The sequence below is a fragment of the Silurus aristotelis genome (assembly GCF_946808225.1).
Source record: "Silurus aristotelis genome assembly, chromosome: 10".
Lineage (NCBI taxonomy): Eukaryota > Metazoa > Chordata > Actinopteri > Siluriformes > Siluridae > Silurus > Silurus aristotelis.
Window position 1 is genome coordinate 25,647,787 of NC_139583.1, and position 17,652 is coordinate 25,665,438.

The 17,652-nt window shown below is 40.4% G+C and overlaps 1 protein-coding gene and 1 long non-coding RNA gene across 2 annotated transcripts in view; one reads left to right on the forward strand and one right to left on the reverse strand.

The window, feature by feature from the left end:
* The first annotated feature begins 326 nt into the window (after positions 1-326).
* Positions 327-17,652, forward strand: part of mob2b (MOB kinase activator 2b) — a 47,946-nt gene continuing 30,620 nt past the window's right edge. The window contains exon 1 of the mRNA XM_083553149.1: positions 327-837. Within this exon, the coding sequence (XP_083409275.1) occupies positions 821-837 (17 nt within the window). The 5' untranslated portion in view covers positions 327-820. The remainder of the gene's footprint in view (positions 838-17,652) is intronic.
* Positions 6,804-10,046, reverse strand: LOC310732250. Its single transcript, XR_014535420.1, has 3 exons — positions 8,197-10,046; positions 7,894-8,045; positions 6,804-7,736 (listed from the first exon to the last, which is right to left on the reverse strand). It is a non-coding gene; the product is annotated as an uncharacterized lncRNA (long non-coding RNA).

A 17,652-nucleotide genomic window follows, 5' to 3' on the forward strand; every position in this document is an offset into this window, starting at 1 on the left:
TGTTCATGAGGTCAATATATTAAATATTGAGACCATATTTAATGTGAATTTTTTTAATTAAAAGTTCTAAAAAAACAAAGAAAGAAACAAGCAAAAAACGAAAACAACTAATTCTATATAAAACATTATAAATTCAATTCTAGATGGGTGAACTGATTGGTGTTGCATTGATCTGTGTAGTATCGATCGATTCTTACATTAAAATATCAATACGACCTCAGATTTCTATTATAGTTTAATATATTTTTTTATATTTATACGCGTTGTGTCGCGTAAAAATAAAATACAATTCCCATCAGCCCTGCGCCTGCGCCCCAATACAAACCCGGATGTGTTTGTGGCTCGGCGGCGCCGGAGCTGTGTTTACTTCCGGACTTCCTCTATATGGCAGATCTGGATAACAGCAACGGCGACCTCGGGCAGATCTCATGCGCCATGAAGGCACAAGCGACAGCAGCTTCTCCGGCCACATTTAGGATGGTGTTGTAGCCGAACAGTCGCTTCGAGATTCTTCAAGCAGCGAGAGGAAGAAGAAGAAAAAAAAAACAGCGGAAGAAAAGTAAAGCTCATTGCTACCTTTCGCCTGTACGCCAAAGTCAATGCGCTCCATCTTCCCAGTGCTGGAGCTGCTCTACCGGCACTTTCTAAACGCATCAGATCTCTCAACCAAAGCGATTAAAGCCAGGAGCCATCGAGGAGCATCTCCTGGAGGCTATCAGAGAGCTTCCGGCTGGTGCTGCTTCACCTGGCGTGAGAGAGAGCCAAGAATCAGAAGAGGAGAGGGGAAGGAGCAGTGTCCTTCGACCCCCTTTCCATCACTATGGACTGGTTAATGGGGTGAGTACTGTTTAAGACCAGAAAGAAATAAATTACCTGTTATGGCATGCAGTCAAGCAGTGATTGTCTTGATTCTTGAGGAAACAGGAAAGAAGGGTGAAAAAACATGGGGTTTAAGTTTTCGTTCCAGTCACATAAACCAGATTCTTCACCATCCTCATTATTCTTCCTAAATCTAACTGTCTGCTTATTTGCTCCAATCCCCTCCACCCCCACCTCCTTGTTCAAATAAACAAATACTCAATGGGGCACTTTGCCTTGCAAATTTCCCCTCCCTCCCAGGAGAACCCACGGTGGTCCCACACCTCGTCCCATCTCAATTTCTAATTAAAATCTCTCACTGCTGACTTTCCTCACCTCCCTTTCTTCTCTTTCCACTTCTTCCATGACAGATGTTCACACATCAGTCTTCTCAGTTCTCCAACGTACACTTGATATACTGCACCATCGTTTTCTCCTTCGTGGATCATTTTTATCTTCTCATGATGTAGATGCTTTTGCAATCGGGCAGCTTTCAGGTCTTTTCGGGTGTACCTAATAATTTGGCCTGTCACTCCTAATGACAGCGACCGAGACGGGAATTGCAAAAGTTTGATTTCTGCCTTCGGGGAAATTTTTTGTATTGTTTGTCACGGTCGTTATAATGCCTGCAGGGTGATTTGGGTGGGGTGGGAAGGTAGCAGGTGTGTGTGTGTGTGTGTGTGTGTGTGTGTGTGTGTGTACAGGTACTCAGTCGAATGCTGAATAGGACTGAACCTCACTTATAAGTGATGCAGGCGTTTGTTTACTTCCTAGACGAGTGAGCGAAAGCATATACTTGGATATACACTGTATAACTGATTTTCAAGCTTAATAAGTGCTTGTTTTTTTTAGTTATTTACTTTTGATGCCATGAGCAGCCATGTTGATATGACATAATAAAGAACTGGAATTTTGATCGAGAAGAGAAGAGCCATTTCTTTGAGTGGGAATTGTCTGTTTGTCTGGTTTAGTCTAGTCAGTGTTTAGACAGTCTGGCAAAATGCAGTAAACACTATCAATTACCATATATATATATATATATATATATATATATATATATATATATATATGTATATGTGTGTGTGTGTTACAAAAGCAAATAAATAATACAAATAAATAAATATAAAATGGGCGAAATTAAAACCTTTAATGCAGCACACATTTATGTCTGTCTGTCATTCTGTCTGCATGTCTGTCTCCCTGTCTGTCTCTCTCTGTTTGTCTGTCTCTGTCTGCCCATCTCTCATTCTTTGTTTGTGTCTGTCTTTTTCTGTTTCCCTGTTCGTTTTCTCTCTCTCTCTCTCTCTCTCTCTCTCTCTCGCTCGCTCGCTCGCTCTCTCCCCCTCTCTCTATTTGTTTGATTTACTTCTAGTTTAGGGATGGATAAAATGTAGCCACAAATGCTCATCCGTGTCTTCTCAATCGGTTTCTCTTCCTTTTTCCGTTTCCCTTTTCCTTCTGACCTGCTAATTGACCGCAGCGTTATTGTACTTCACGTGCACCGATTTATGCCTTAAGCGAGACGCAGGAATGTAACGGAGCCGCATTTTCGTACCGTCTTCGCCTCCAACTCCAAATCTGATGTTTTGTGAAAGCTGATGAGAAATAAACCCACTCACAGACACGCAAATATTTGACAGGTTGTACATTTGCATGTGTTTGTGTGTTTATTCTTCCGTTGAACGCTGACAGTCTCGTTAGTGTACGCACCACACCCGGGACGTGAGTGAGAGCGATTAACTGAAAGGAGATTGAGTGATTAACTTGAGATCGTTTTTGTGTGTGTGTGTGTGTGTGTGTGTGTGTGTGTGTTGTGTGTGTTAGTGTTAGAGTTCAAGTGTAGAAAATGAGAAGTCAAAACTACTACAAGGCAATGATTAGCAAATCAGAACAATCCTGCAGATTTCGGATCCCTAATGAGGAGACACTGTCGAGGAAACTCTTCAAAGCACCATGAGAAAGGAAACCTTGAGAGAAACCACATTCCTGAAGAACACATGACCCAGGTTGCATCACAATAAATCATTAGTGAGCAGTTATGGCGGATGCAGGGGCATTTGCGTCCCTATTTGCTGTTATAAGAACCTCTACTGTTCTGGGAAGATGTTCCACTAGATTTTGTAGTGTATTTGTAAAGATTGGTGCTCATTCAACTACAAGGGTTTTAGTAAACTCAGGTACTGATGGAGGTGAGGTGAGGTGAGGAGGCCTGGGGTGCAGTCAGCGTTCCAGTTCATCCCAAAAAGATGTTCAGTAGGGTTGAGGTCATTGCTCTATAGCAGGAGATCTTCCACTTCAACTCATGCAAAGCATATCTTCTTGGAGCTGGCTTTGTCATGCTGGATCAGGTCTGGGTCTCTTAGTTCTAGTGACCGTAAAATTCTACACCAGAAAGGGAAACAGGCAATAGTTCATCAAGCAGAGCATTCTGTATTTACTTTCATTTTTGCCCCTGGTGCGTTCCTTTCCAGTACAGTGGTCCCCCGGAACTCGTGGGGGTTGCGTTCTAAGACGCGAGTTCTGAAATCCTTGAAACCTGGAAAAGACGGGTATCCCGAAACTTTTAAGGGCATAACTTAAACCATGTTTCGTTATCAGTCTGGGAATCTCCGAGATTTGTTTTGGTTTTGTCCGATTGAAGATGAAATATTTGTTATACTGTTATACACCCCCCCCCCCCAAACAACAACAACAACAACAACAACACACACACACACACACACACACCTATTCCTGCCATTCGGACGAGCGTTCACTTTCTATTTGCGCGTGTCCAGACAGCCGTACGGTCTCTAAGCTGAAGGACGCACTTTAGATGCAGGTGCGAGTTGAAAGCCCCTCTCCTGAGTCTATCTTCCTCTTCCCAGAACTGAATTTGATGATGGGTTAGACGAGTGCAGGCGGACGCAGACATAGTCAAGTACAGGATGTAATGATTTACTCTAAATAGCGGTCATGTGACTGGAATTTGATTCTGCGTGCGAGACACACTGTTGGTGGTTTCCAGAAATAGCAGCAAAAAAGTGTTTTATATATATATATATATATATATATATATATATATATATATATATATATATATATATATATATATATAATTATATAATATATATATAATATATAATATATATACATATATTATTTCTAGGTTTTTAAGACAGAGAATCCTTAAAAAAAGTTTGTATTTCATTATTGCTGCTTTCTTTTTCTTTTTGTTTCGTGAACGGCATCGAGGAAATCGCTATCTGCCACCGTACTCATGCAGGGCACTCGCAGACACCTACGAGTGTGTCACTGCGGTTGATGAAGGAGCGAGTGCATGCCATCCGTCCCACCCAGAGAGCACATACAGCTTTGCTCAATTGGACAGCTGCCCACGGTTAGCTGTGGTGGTGTCTACAGGATTTGAACTCGCCGTCTCTGCATGGTGGAAAGCGTGAACGCTTTTCTGTTGCGTGAACGCTTTTCTATTGCACCACTCGATGTATTTCACTTTTTTAGTTACTTTATAATGCTTTATATATGTCTGTCTGGGTATCTGCGGACCTAGCCGTCTGTTTGGGTATCTGCGCACCTAGCCATCTCTCTGTTTTCATTTGAGGGCTGTACCGATTCCTCGAGTAGTTAGAATACAAAAAATCATTGAGGCAAATTATTTGTTTAGTCCATTTAATTGCGTTTCCTCACGGACCGTTATTGCTGACGCACCACTCGCTAAACTCAGAAAACGCTGCAGAATGAAAAATTAAGGATCGAGGAGAAAACGGCGAGGGGCGAAGATTCATCTGGAAGCCTGTTTCCGAAACATAAAAAAAAAAACATTGAATTAATAAAATCACATGGTATCAAACTAAGCCATCGATCCCTGGAGTCTCTGTCTAACAATCAGCTGTGGAGGAGACGGAATAAGAGATGAAGCAGAGGAGGCCTCGATCATATGCCAACACCTTCAAAATTCAGGCCGACACCATGGTTACATGGTGGATGCACCATGAATGTTGAATGTTTACGAGAAATAAAGTCGCAATTGCGAGACAAAATTGGCCTTCATAGATTCAGGGCAAAGAAAATGACAAAACGTTTTCAAAATAAATTTCATATATGTGTCTGTGTATCTGTGCATCTATCTGTCTCGGTCTGTCTGTCTGCCTATATTTATATGTATCTGTCTGTCTGTCTATTCATATGTATCTGTGTGTCTGTCTGTCTGTATTCATATGTGTCTGTGTATCTGTGTACTTACCTGTCTTGGTCGGTCTGTCTGTATTTACAGTATATGTGTCTGTCTGTGTATCTGTGTACCTGCTTGTCTGTCTGTCTGTCTGTCTGTCTATAAATATGTCTTGCTGCTTTGAGACATTGTCCATTGTAAAAGTGCACTGCAAATAAAAAAATGTATGAAATGTGTGTCTGTCTCTGTCTGACTGCCTGTCCCTGTGTTTGTATGTCTTTTTATTGCCCCCCTGTCTGTCTATCTGTCTGTATATCTGTGTGCCTGCAGTGGCCACCTTACCTGGTCTGTCTGTCTGTATGTATACCCATGATTGTATTTGTATGTCTTTATGCCTGTGTCTGTAGATCTATGCCCATACCACTCTGTCAATCTGATTGTATGTCTTTTTGGTTCATCATGCTACCTATCTACCTACCTGTCTGCCTGTCTATCTGTCTGTATATCATTGTACCTACAGTGGCCACTTTGCCTGCTTATTTGTCTGCCTGTTTGCCTTCCTGTCTGTCAGTCTAGTCCAATAACTCTGTTTGTCTGTCTATATATCTGTGTACCTACTTGTCACTGCTACCTATCTAGCTCTCTGTCTGTCTGCTTGTCTACATCCATCCATGTATCTTTGTCAATATTTACTTGTCTGTATATCAGTTTTTGTCTTACCTACCCATCTCTGAATGTCTGTCTATCTAGCTATCTGTCTGTCTTTGAATTCTTTGTAACAATGAACAATAATGAAGGATAAAAGATGAGATATGCGTTTGCGGTGTACTGATTCACGAGCAAGTCTGATCTTGTCACACGCCATTGCTCGTGTACGTGAACACACCTGCCTGTTTAGTCTTCGCATCGCTCTGCCGGTCAGCCGTCATGTAGTGATCACACCCATGTGGTGCCTACCCAGGCAGCCTTTATCAAATTAACCCTTCAAATGAATTGCATGAATTGTCTAGGTTGCAATATTATTCAGCGTTTTTTCCTCAGACTGTAACTTAAGGACCGAGAAGTGCGTTTTTTCTATTTATGGAAACTGTAGCAGCCACGTGAATGCTATCGCAGTTGGGTCAGCGTGCTTCATGTTTGCTGGGTTACATCTGAACCAGTGTTTGTCATCAGAAACTTGAGTAAAGGTCACATCTTGGCGTTGTGACCAAATATCTGCAAGCGTCTCTCTGTCAGGGTCGAGGTTAAGCGCTAGACACGTGCAGGAAGCGCGTGTTGAGCTATTACGAGTGTTCTAGCGCAGTGTGCTTAGGGTCGTTGTCTCGCAGCATGACCCATTTTCTTCAGAGATTCAGTTCACGGACAGACGTCCTGAATCTTTTCTTCAGGATTCGCTGGTATAATTCAGTCTTAATTGTTCCCTCCTGGCCCAGATGCAGCAAAACAGGCCTAAACAATGATACTACCACCACCAGGTTTTACAGACGGGATACGGTTCTCATGCAATGCTTTTAACGTTTCTCTTTTAAATAAAAACTTCCTTTTTTTGGTATTGCTTAATAAAGAAATAGCCTTTTGGCTTGTCCATGTGATCTTGCAGGTAGGCAGCGCAGTCTTCTTGCAAGCCTACGATGCACATCAGTGTTGTTTTCCTGATTTATTAAAATGAATATTAGGAATGCTTATGGCTCCTTTGTTCTTTAAATAAATCAGTTCTCACTTGCAACTATCATCGAATTGTTTGAAAACGCCTTTAATTTTACTTCTAATTCGAGGGTTACCCATACTTTTGGTACTCACAAGAACAAATCGAGTTGTTTTCCTCACTAAATGAAGAACAAAGTTTAAGATTTAATCGGGATCTTTGTCTTTTTTTTAAGGACTTGTCGGAAACATCTCAAGTTTTAGGTCACGAAACGAAGAGACTCCAGAGGGGTTCACAAACTTTCAAACGCCCTTTAAAATACCAAATCTGTTCCAAATCCATCACCTTGATTCAATGAAGTCATCTGTTTTTTTGAAAACAGTCAAACAGCACTCGGTCGTCCTTGATTTTCATGCAGGCTGTCACTCATCAGTCAGAAAACTCCTGCTTGTCTAGCGAACTCAATAAACCTTTGCACTTCTCAAGCACATTCGATCAACCTTAGCATCGATTCTACAAGCGTCTGAGTACCAGAATCTGGAGATCCAAACGTCTGGAACGCCGTCTGACATGTCACTCTCCCATGAGCGATTTGGTTGTCGATTTCTGACTGTAGCATGTTCACCGAGCCATTCACTGAGAACTCCTGGCCTGGTCATGGTGCGAGGAGGCTTTCTGGAAGAGACCATTCTCATCAGGAATGAAATTTTTCATCATAGGATAAAGTTGTTCAGTCTGAAGACTCGTGTTGAAGTGGAGCCAAGCCACGAAGCTATTAGAGATTCCTTATCATGTCCTCACAGGACCCGTTTTCGGTTATATACGAATAGTTCATTAGTTGTTACTATTGAAATGATAATGCATTCATACGAAGCTGTGATTTTCCTCAAAGCTTTTTTTGCCTCAAAATCAGAATCGTGGATTCTAAATCCATGTATTTGTCTGATGTCCAATCAATATCAGTGCCTGATTTGGAGAAAAGACTTGCAAACTGCTTAACTTTCCATCACTGTTATTGTAAAATTGCTTGTCAATTTTCTGCCAATCTATCCCTGTACCTGTCTGTCTGTATACCTGTCTACCTAGCTGTCTGCTACCTATGTCTGTCTCTCTGTCTGTCTGTCTGTCTCTTTGTCTGTCTCTCTGACTGTCTCTCTCTCTCTTTCTCTGTCTGTCTGTCTGTCTGTCTGTCTGTCTATTTGTTTATTTATCCCTGTACTTGTTTGTCTGTCTGTCTGTATACCTGTCTACCTAGCTGTCTGCTACCTATGTCTGTCTCTCTGTCTGTTTGTCTGTCTGTCTTCCAATCTACCCCTGTAGCTTTGTCTGTCTGTCTGTATATCTGTCTACCCAGCTGTCTGCTACTTATGTCTGTTTCTCTGTCTGCCTGCCTGTCTTTTGGTCTGTCAATCGATCCTTGTACCTGTTGGCTGTCTGTCTGTATATCTGTCTACCTAGCTGTCTGTCTGTCTGTCTGTCTGTCTGTCAATCTATTGGTATCTTCTACCTATCTGTCTGCTACCTATCTCCTTCTGTCTATCTGTCCATTCGGGTGTCTATTTCTATGATTTTTCAAAATCATAAACATCTCTATGTCTTTCTCTCTATCTACGTACCTACAGTGGCCTGTTTGTCTATTTGTCTGTCTATTTTTGTGTGCTTTTTTTATCTGTATGTCTTTATATCTGTGTATCTGTATACCTTCAGAGTTTCTGTGTTTTTATAAATCTCTGTCCAAATATCTGCGTACCTACCTGCATTAGCTGGTTAGTATTAAAAACGAATGATGCCTTGCTGAGTATTAGATGAAGCTCTAATAATTAGGATTTATATGGAATCTGATAAATATCGTGACTAAAAATGTCTAATCCCTCTCATCGCTCATACAGCTTAGTTACCGTTCCTCGACCAGCATTACTGAGAAGCTCCATCTCTAATCACTCCGTCCCACCCGAGAGCTGCATGGACATCTGATCTGAGCATATCAGTGGTGTCTGACACCGGCAAGTGCGTTAATGCTGAGTGATGATCTGGCTGAACGAGTTCCGTTGAAAAAAACATGACGAGAACACGGAAATTCCTGCAGTGCAATCTGCTGAATAAAGTGGGACTTCTTTAGCTGACTGGCAGGACTGGCTTCCTGTTTTGAACAAATTAAATGTTAATGAATAGACATGCCCTGTCTTTAAGCTCACAGTGCTATGAACTCTTTTGTTTTAAATGCAGCATGACGTAGGCAAAAGACGATTTTGTTTCAAATAGCATGCTAATTATCACATTTACTTCTTTAGCTAGTTTACGTTCTGTCACTTGGCAGACGCCCTTATCCAGAGCGACTTACAACTGAGCAGGAGAGGGTTAAGGACCTCGCTCAAGGGCCCGCAGTGGCGGGTTTTAAACCTGTGACCTTTCAGTCCAATGACTTAACCACTGAGCTACCACCTCCCTAGTTTACAGCTGATTGAGCATGAGGGTGCTAATACTTGTGTGACTTATTCAGATTGGTAAATTTTAATGCTAAACGAAGCACGTTAATATGCATGTACATGGTTGCACACTAATAGCATATTAATTTGTGGAATTGTAGATGGTTTGGATTATAGATTTAGTAAATGAGTATAATAATTGGTTTTAGTTTGTTTCCTAAAATTTTAGTAGGCTATTTAGTAGAGTTTGATCTGTAGCCCAAGTATAATAACAGAGTATGTATGTACATGACTGATTATGTGGGTTGGGATTCTACCAAGTGCAGTAGTAAAGTATAGAGGTCAACCAATGGTGGATTTAACCAATGGCGATAGCCAATAGTTAAAAAAAAAAAAAAAAAAACACCATATAAAATAGTACTGAAATTTATAAACAAAAATTTTTTTAAATGTCCTTAAAGGAAATTAATATGAATGAATAAATATAATTATATTATAAATAAAAAATATAATACTGCGATTTCTCGCATGTACAAAACAAACAGCATGTGAATTCAGTGATTTGCCTCTAGAGGCCGCTGCCGTAATTATAGCGGACCGGTAGCTGGAAAAACTATCAGTACGGATTTTTTTATGAAATTTCCAGCGAACTTTCGGTGCTAATAAAACGGCAAAATTGATTAATCGGTCGATTTTTAAGGATAAATAAGTGATTTGGGTTTCCATTTTGGTAAATGCAGTAGTAGAGGGTGTACATTAGGGATCTTGGATGAATACAGTCTGGAATTCTTGCTACATACAGTAAGGTATCAGTATGTAAATACGGGTAAAAAATCTATGATTCTGAGGCTTTCCTATTGAAAGGTACTTTTAATGGTAACTCAGTTCTTTCATGATTTTTTAAAATTATTTTTTCAAGCAAAGCAAACGAAAATAAACGAAACCCGAAGAGAGAACTGAAAAGTGCAGAAGTGCTCTGCTCCTCTTGTTTTTTGTTTTCTGAGGAAAGTTTATGTGAGGGCAGGGTGGTGAATTGAAGAAAAGGAAAAAAAAAACTTCACATCCTGCTTCAAATAAAGCACCATGTCTTTTTAGAACACAGTGGAAAGAACACCGCCACAGTGTGTACTATTAGCATCAATACACCTGCTTCTGTTTCTGAGGATGTGGTGACTAGCAAGCATCTTTCTGAGGGGCGAGAAAACACATTCTGTTTTACACTTTGCTTTCTTCAAAAAGATGAACTGTTCCAAATGTACATATGAAATTCCAAAAATTACTTTGGCCTGTTATGAAATTTTTTAATAAATCTATTTCTATATTTGACTTTTCATTTACAGATCATTCAACTTTAATTATTGCTCACATTGAACATCAGAATCAGCACATCAGGCTTTAACCACGATGCGGTCATTCGTGCCAGAGATGGTTTTGGTTTGAGTGTTCCAGAAACTGTATATGTGAGATATTCATATACTTTAGAGTACAGCCTGTAAAGCAGGGGTCCCCAAAATACAGCCCTCTCCCACAATTGGAACGGCCTTTTGAACAATGCCAGAGACATATTTAAAAAAATTTATTTTAAATACATTCTACTCTTCATTTCTGTATTTGATAATAAAGGTTGTCTTTCAGACTTTTTTCAAAATTACCCTCCGTTATTAATAGAGGTCGAGGCACCATTTGATTGAGTTGATTGCTGGAACTATCAACCATCTGCACAAATCCATACAGAAAATATAGTTTTTCCAGCTTCAGGTCAGCTGCCATTATGAGAGCGTTCTCTAGGGGGCGAATCACTGACGCCACATGCTGTTTGTTTTTGCAAGCGAGACTGCACGCTGCACGGAGTGCGCTATAACATATTTGTTATATATTATTTATTCATTATACAATTCTATTTATTCATGAATATAATCATATTTAATTAATTTAACATTTTCAATATTCAGTGCTTTTTTATTTTCATTTAATTTTTATATCAAATTCAGTACTATGTTACATGGAGTGTTTGTATGTTTTTTCTAAATACAGTTAGAATTATAATAAAATCTCCACAATAATACTAGAGGTCATGGTAGTCAGGCCCACGTGATTTGCTATTACAGACTTTAACCAGGCCACCATTAAATTTGTATTTTTATTTTTAGAAATGATGTGGCCCTCAGAGAAAAAGAAATTGGGGACCCCTGCAGTAGAGTCTTCACAGAATGGAGTAGAAAACAAAAAACATTCTGTTCAGTGTAGGTGGGTGACTGGTGAGGGGTGGGTGACTGGTGGGGGGTTCAAGGTGGAGTTCCATGTTGATGAAAGAGAGCTAAGGAGAATGGATAGATGTTTTAAGCTGACAGGAAAGCTAAGGAAAAACACATAAACACTCTTTACAGCTGTGGTAGGCAAAAAAAAATCATCTCAGAAGGTACAAAATATCATAGCTGGAGGCAGATGTGCTTCAACTGCTGGTTAGCAAGAAACAAACTGGGCAGATGAAGATTGGACGCATGTTCCCTGTTCCTTTAGATTTATCTGCATCTACTTACAGCCACCATGTGATCCTCTGATTGGATACGCAGGTGTACAAGTGTTTTTAATAAAGCGGTGTGTGTGTTTGTGTTTGTGTGTGTGTGTGTGTGTGTGTGTGTATGCTGAACAAGGATACCTCTTAATCTCTCTCTATTCCTCACATGGTTTCTTTCTCTTTTTATCTCACTTGCTTTCTCTCTTAACATGTCTATTATTTTGCATTTGTTTGTCAGTGTCTAAGTTTTTTTTTTTTTTTTCATGTCTCGCTTTTTTTTTCTCTTCCACTTCTCTTTCCCAACAATCTTTCACGCTGTGAGCACTCCATGTGTGTCCTGTTTGAGCCCTCGGCACTTCTCGTCTGGAACACGTGTCCCCGTCTCAGCTTTTTATAGAGCACAGCAGCCTTAGCGGCAGAGAGAGAGGCGGAGATTAGAGGAAGAACGATGGAGAATTTTGGAAGGGACAGTTTTTACCCAGCCTTCAGGAAGGGGGAGTCTAGGAATTTTTTAGATAGATCCTGATCACTGCAGACCAGGAACCATAAGAGCTACAGTTTAGGAGATGCTCTGACCCAGTCGTCTAGCCATCACAATTTGACACTCGTCAAACTCCCTCAAATCCTTTACACGTACCCATTTTTCCACATCAAAAATGTACTTGCTGCCTAATAAATCCCACCACGTAACAGGTGCCATGATGAAGAGATAATCAGTGTTATTCACTTCGCTGGTCATAATGTAGTCGGTATAAAAGTCTGAGGTCATCTGGAGTGGTAGTGTTTTGGAGTCTGTGTGTTGTCTTATAGAGGTGCGACAGCTAGACTTCTTTGATTGAAAGATGAAGCTGATGAGAATTCTCACTTATTTTTGAAAGTCAAAGTGACTCATTCAACTTTCAGTATCTGAACTGTGTGGTAAAAAAAAGCTGTTGCCTTCATGTCTTCATGTTTACAGGAGCAGTAATAATCTGCAGTATGTAGGTGGAGAAAGGGTAAGTCAAAGCTATTTTTTCTTTCCTCTCTCCAGACTTCAGGGTATCCATGTTCCATGTAGGATCAGCTACAGCAAAAGTGAGAGTTGCAAGTGGAGAAGAAGTACAAGGATGAGTCAGGCAGGTGCGGAGAGGAGCCCTAGCAGTGGAAGCGTGTCAGGATCAGGCTATATATTTTGACTTCCTTTGTCTGAACCTTGTATAGGATGTTCTAAGACTTCCAGAGCTGTTTTTTTTTTACTTCCACTCCTGCGTTTTTAATGTGATCGCTTCTCCGCGCTGTCGCAAATCACGTGCGCTTTAATCTCGACGAAGGTGTGCTGTTGTGTAGCGGCAGAGTGCGAACGAGCTTTCGTAGGAGTAGGTCTCTGAATCCCGCCGGTCCTCAGCCGTTTCCGCCTACCGTTTTGCAAAATTCAGTTGAATTTGTGTGGCACATTAACAATAGATGCCAGTGACGACACTGACGATCTCAGTGTCAAGAAAACCTCTTGAGGGCCTGGGCCAAGCAAAAAGTGAGGCGAGTGCAGAAGCTCCAAGAAGAAGTAGAGCATTGGGGAAAAATCATGCAAGTCACACATGATGTGTGTTTAGAATTGTCTGTCTGTCTGTCTGTTTATATGTGTTCACATGATTTCTTTCAGTTTTGCATCATGTAATCTGCTGTGTTTAACCCAAAGCTCCTTAGGCCTGCCTGCCTGCCTGCCTGCCTGCCTGCCTGCCTGTCTGTCTGTCTGTCTGTCTGTCTGTCTGTCTGTCTGTCTGTGTTCACTAGATGCCTTTCAGCTGTGCATCAAGTATTCTCTTGTGTTTGACCTGAAGCTCCTTTGGTCTGTCTGTCTGTCTGTCTGTCTGTCTGTCTGTCTGTCTGTCTGTCTGTCTGTCTGTCTGTCTATCTATCAGTCTCTGTCTGTTTGTCTGTTTGTTTGTTTGTCTGTTTACTCTTGATACCTTTTAGCTGTGCATTATGTATTCCTATGTGTTCAACCTGAAGATCCTTTGGCCTGTTTGTCTGTCTGTCTAACTATCCATCTAGCTGTGCATCATGTAATCCGATGTGTTCAGCGCCTTTGGCCTTTTGTGCGCTCTCCATGCGTGTGTGTGTGTGTTTCAGAAGTCCGAGCCAGTTGTGGAATTTACTCCGCTTAATGCGAGTATAATCCTGCAGCACGGCTTTTGCAGACACGAATAGACTTCCAGATAACTAACAGACTAATTGAGAAATCCTGATCTCATTTTGCTTTTGTACCTTCGTGCAATCAGGCTGTTAGGAATGTAAAAGTTGGGAGTTATATAAGCGTTTCTGCTCCTCTAGCCAGTAAGAGGGTCCTGGAGTAAGAATTCTACAGAAGGAAAAACCTGTTTGTGTGATTTTCATCAAGTTTCAAAGTTTAAAGGGTTTCAAAGGTGTTGCCATGGAAAAAAAAACATCCCCCTGAGTCCTGGGATGAACACAGGACAGTGTTCATGATTGCAGAAGAAGTTACTAGATACAGCTCTGCAGTATGAATGTGAAATAAAGGTTATCTACAATCTTCAGTGTATTTGTGATTGGAGTTGGAGAACATACAGAGATGGAGGGAGGGAGTGAATGAGAGAGAGATATTCATTGTGTTTTTATCTTTATAATACAGTGGTGCTGACACGAGTGAAACCAAAAAACGACAAGAGTAGAGACAGGATCAGAACATCCCAGATTACCCCATATTTGATGGACTAGAGGCTTAGGAACTGACCAAGGAACTGACTTGGGAATTGATGTCAGCTTTGAGTTGCATGCCTTCTATTCATTGTCTGGATGCCCTTATCCAGAGTGACTTATAAACGACATGATATTGCCAATAGTTTGTGGGCACCTGGTATAGAAGTATATTATGTGTATATTTTTATTATTGCATTCCAATTTAAGTCCCTATTTGCTCGTATAATTCCCTCCGCTCTTCTGGGAAGATGTTCCACTAGATTTGTGGGCATTTGTGTTTATCATCCACAAGGGTGTTAGTAAAGGCAGGTAGTGATGTAGGTGAGGAGGCCTGGGGTGCAGTCAGTGTTCACATTCATCCCAAAAGTGTTCAGTAGGGATGAGATCAGAGCTCTATAGCAGTCCACTCAAGATCTTCCTCTCCAAAGCATATCTCCATGGAGCTCACAGGGGCATTGCCATGGTTCAAGTGAACGTAAAATGCATCCAAAGACGTCCTGTACAATTGTGTGCCTCCTGCTTTGTGGTTACAGTTTGTAGATGAACCACATATGGCAGGAAAGGTCAAGTGTCCCAATACTTTTGTGTATATAGTGTATAACCGGGCTGTTGAGGGTTACAAGGGCTTTGTTGAAGCACCCTTGAGTGGCAGCTTGTTGGTGCTGGGATTTGAACTAAATTTTCTGATGAGAAGTCCAACATCTTGACCACTGAGCTGCCACTTATCCTGAGCTTGTTTACTTCTTTGATGCCATTCCCTGAACCCCAAGGACCTCAGAGTCTCACCCCAAGTTCATGAGAAGGAATGTTTGAGTTAGGTGGGGTTTTTTTTGGCTTTTCCTTGAGGTGAGAGATCAGGAATCACAAGATACATGACTTCTCTAGTAAGACACAGCATTACTGACTCTCTAGATTTCTGCACACTTCCCCCTTGTTTTGCATTAGTAATATTTGGTGTATGTGTAAGTGCTTACAGTAGATGGGTCGGATTGCAATCAAAATGCCACCCATTGGAGAAGAAGAAAAGATGAATGAGAGAACGATTTGATCTGACACAAGAAAATATAAAGAGGAATCTTCAATAGAGAGATGGTTTATTTATTGAGGTTATCTACCAGGGGGTGGGAAGATTCACCGAGTCCCACGGCATAAATGTTGAAGGATTTAATAAAAGTTTACTCACAAAGTAACTCACAAAAGTGAGTACACCCCTCACATTTCAGTAATTTAGTATATCTAGATTACTGGCACAATACTATAGAAATTAAACTTGGATATATTTTAGTGTAGTCAACATGCAGCTTGTGTAGCAGAACAGATTTACTGTCCTCTTAAAGTAACTCAACATACTGCCATTATTATCAAAATAACTGGCAACAAAAGTGAGTACACCCTAAGTGATGACAGCTGGATGTTGTTTTACCATTAAGAGACACACGTCCTATTCATCATGTTCATGTATTTGTGTGCTGGACAGTACGTTTCATTTCTATAGTATTGTCTGTCCAGAAGATTATACTGAAATGGTTGCTGAAATGTGAGGGGTGCACTCACTTTTGTGAGATGCTGTATATTATTAGTAGATGCGTGTTACTTTTATTATTTACAAAGTGGCCAATATTTTATATGTAGATTGATTTCTCTAGCGTGTTCTCTCAGCAAAACTGCTGCTACATAAATATGAGGTGTCACAACATCCTGAGAGTCTCATAGAATATAGATTAACATGGCAGAGGTAGAGCTGCGTTTTTTTTTTTTTTTTTTTTTTTTTTTTTTTTTTTTCCCTGTTTGGGAAAGAGCCATGTGTTAGAAGTCAGAAGGCACTGAAATGTATGATTCGCTCTCTGTCTGAACCAAAGATTTAAAAGTAAACTATCACTACATATTAATTGCATTGCATAATTTTTTCCATTACATCATATTGCAATAAAACACATCACGGAATCGGATCGTACTGCATCGTAATAGATCTTTAAAGTAATCTTTTCATTGGCTATGCTGGCTATCTGAAGAAATGCATTGTGGGAGCATGGATTTACCCCTACAATTGTCTAACTGTATGCTAAAAGTCTGCATTTTCTCTAAAAGTGGTCTTGCTCAGTAACATTGTGTGTTAGAAATGACAATCCAAACCCTGAGAGCCAGTGCAGACCCATGAACGGCACTCAACCGCATGTACTTTGACCCACAGTTTTATTCCAAGTAGGACAAGGTTGAATAAAATGATCATTTGTCAGCGTCAGGTGTTGTCCATCCACTATTATGACTGAAATCATTTACTCTTAAAAGTGAAGCAATGTGTACTAATGGCCTTTAGAGGGCGCCAGAGCATTGAATTCAAGGCAAGCCTCATATGTTGAGTATGGTTTCTTCCCAGCATATGTCTTTAAATATACTTTCATTAGATTGTTTGTTTACCTGCTTTCGGAATGAGAAAATTTATTATAATTTTTTTCATATCCCTAGCTTATAGTTTTGACCCTAGCGGTGGTATACGACAGTCCCAAGTGCACTCTCATGTTCCTGTCTAATGACTTGAAAGTGAGCATGTCTGCCATCTTGGCTAGTGCAGGAGACAGGAAGTGGATGAGACGTGCGAGGAAGCAATGGGTAGAGGCACTTAGGAGGATTCCACAGACCGAACGTCTTTGAAGCGGCTGTTCCCAGTTGCAGGCCATGACTTATCACAGTGTTAACAGCAACTGGAAATGACCGAGCAAGAGTCGTTTCTGTTCCAAAAAGTATTGCGAATAACAAATGATGCCAATTTGACAGTTTCTAGCAATAATTATCCCATTTTAAGGTGTAGATTTAAAATATTTGCTATGAACAGTAAGAATAAAAGTGGGCTGAGTGAATGCATGGCAATACAGAAAACCTTTTTGGTCAAATGATTGCTCAGAGTAGACAGTTTTTTTTTCAGTGACCAGCGATTAGGGAGAAAAATGCTTGTGACATGCTGGAAAAAAATCAATGGTTGCTTAGTCCTGACAATTAGCAATGAAATAAGGGATTTCTATGTGCAAGAATTACAGCATATGGCGTGTGTGTGTGTGTGTGTGTGTGTGTGTGTGTGTGTGTGTGTGTGTATATATATATATATATATATATATATATATAGAGTGAGAGAGCGAGAGGTTTGCATCTTGATGATACAATACATTAATGGTACATATTAAGCAGCTGCCAATGCAGTGTGATTAGATTTTTATTTGATTCAACACAATGCGATTTAATGCAGTAAGTTATAAATGGTTCTCTTATTTCTTTGGTTCAGACAGACATGGTCATTTCACACACAGGCCTTTGTAGTGCAAGAAAAAACAAGATTAAATAA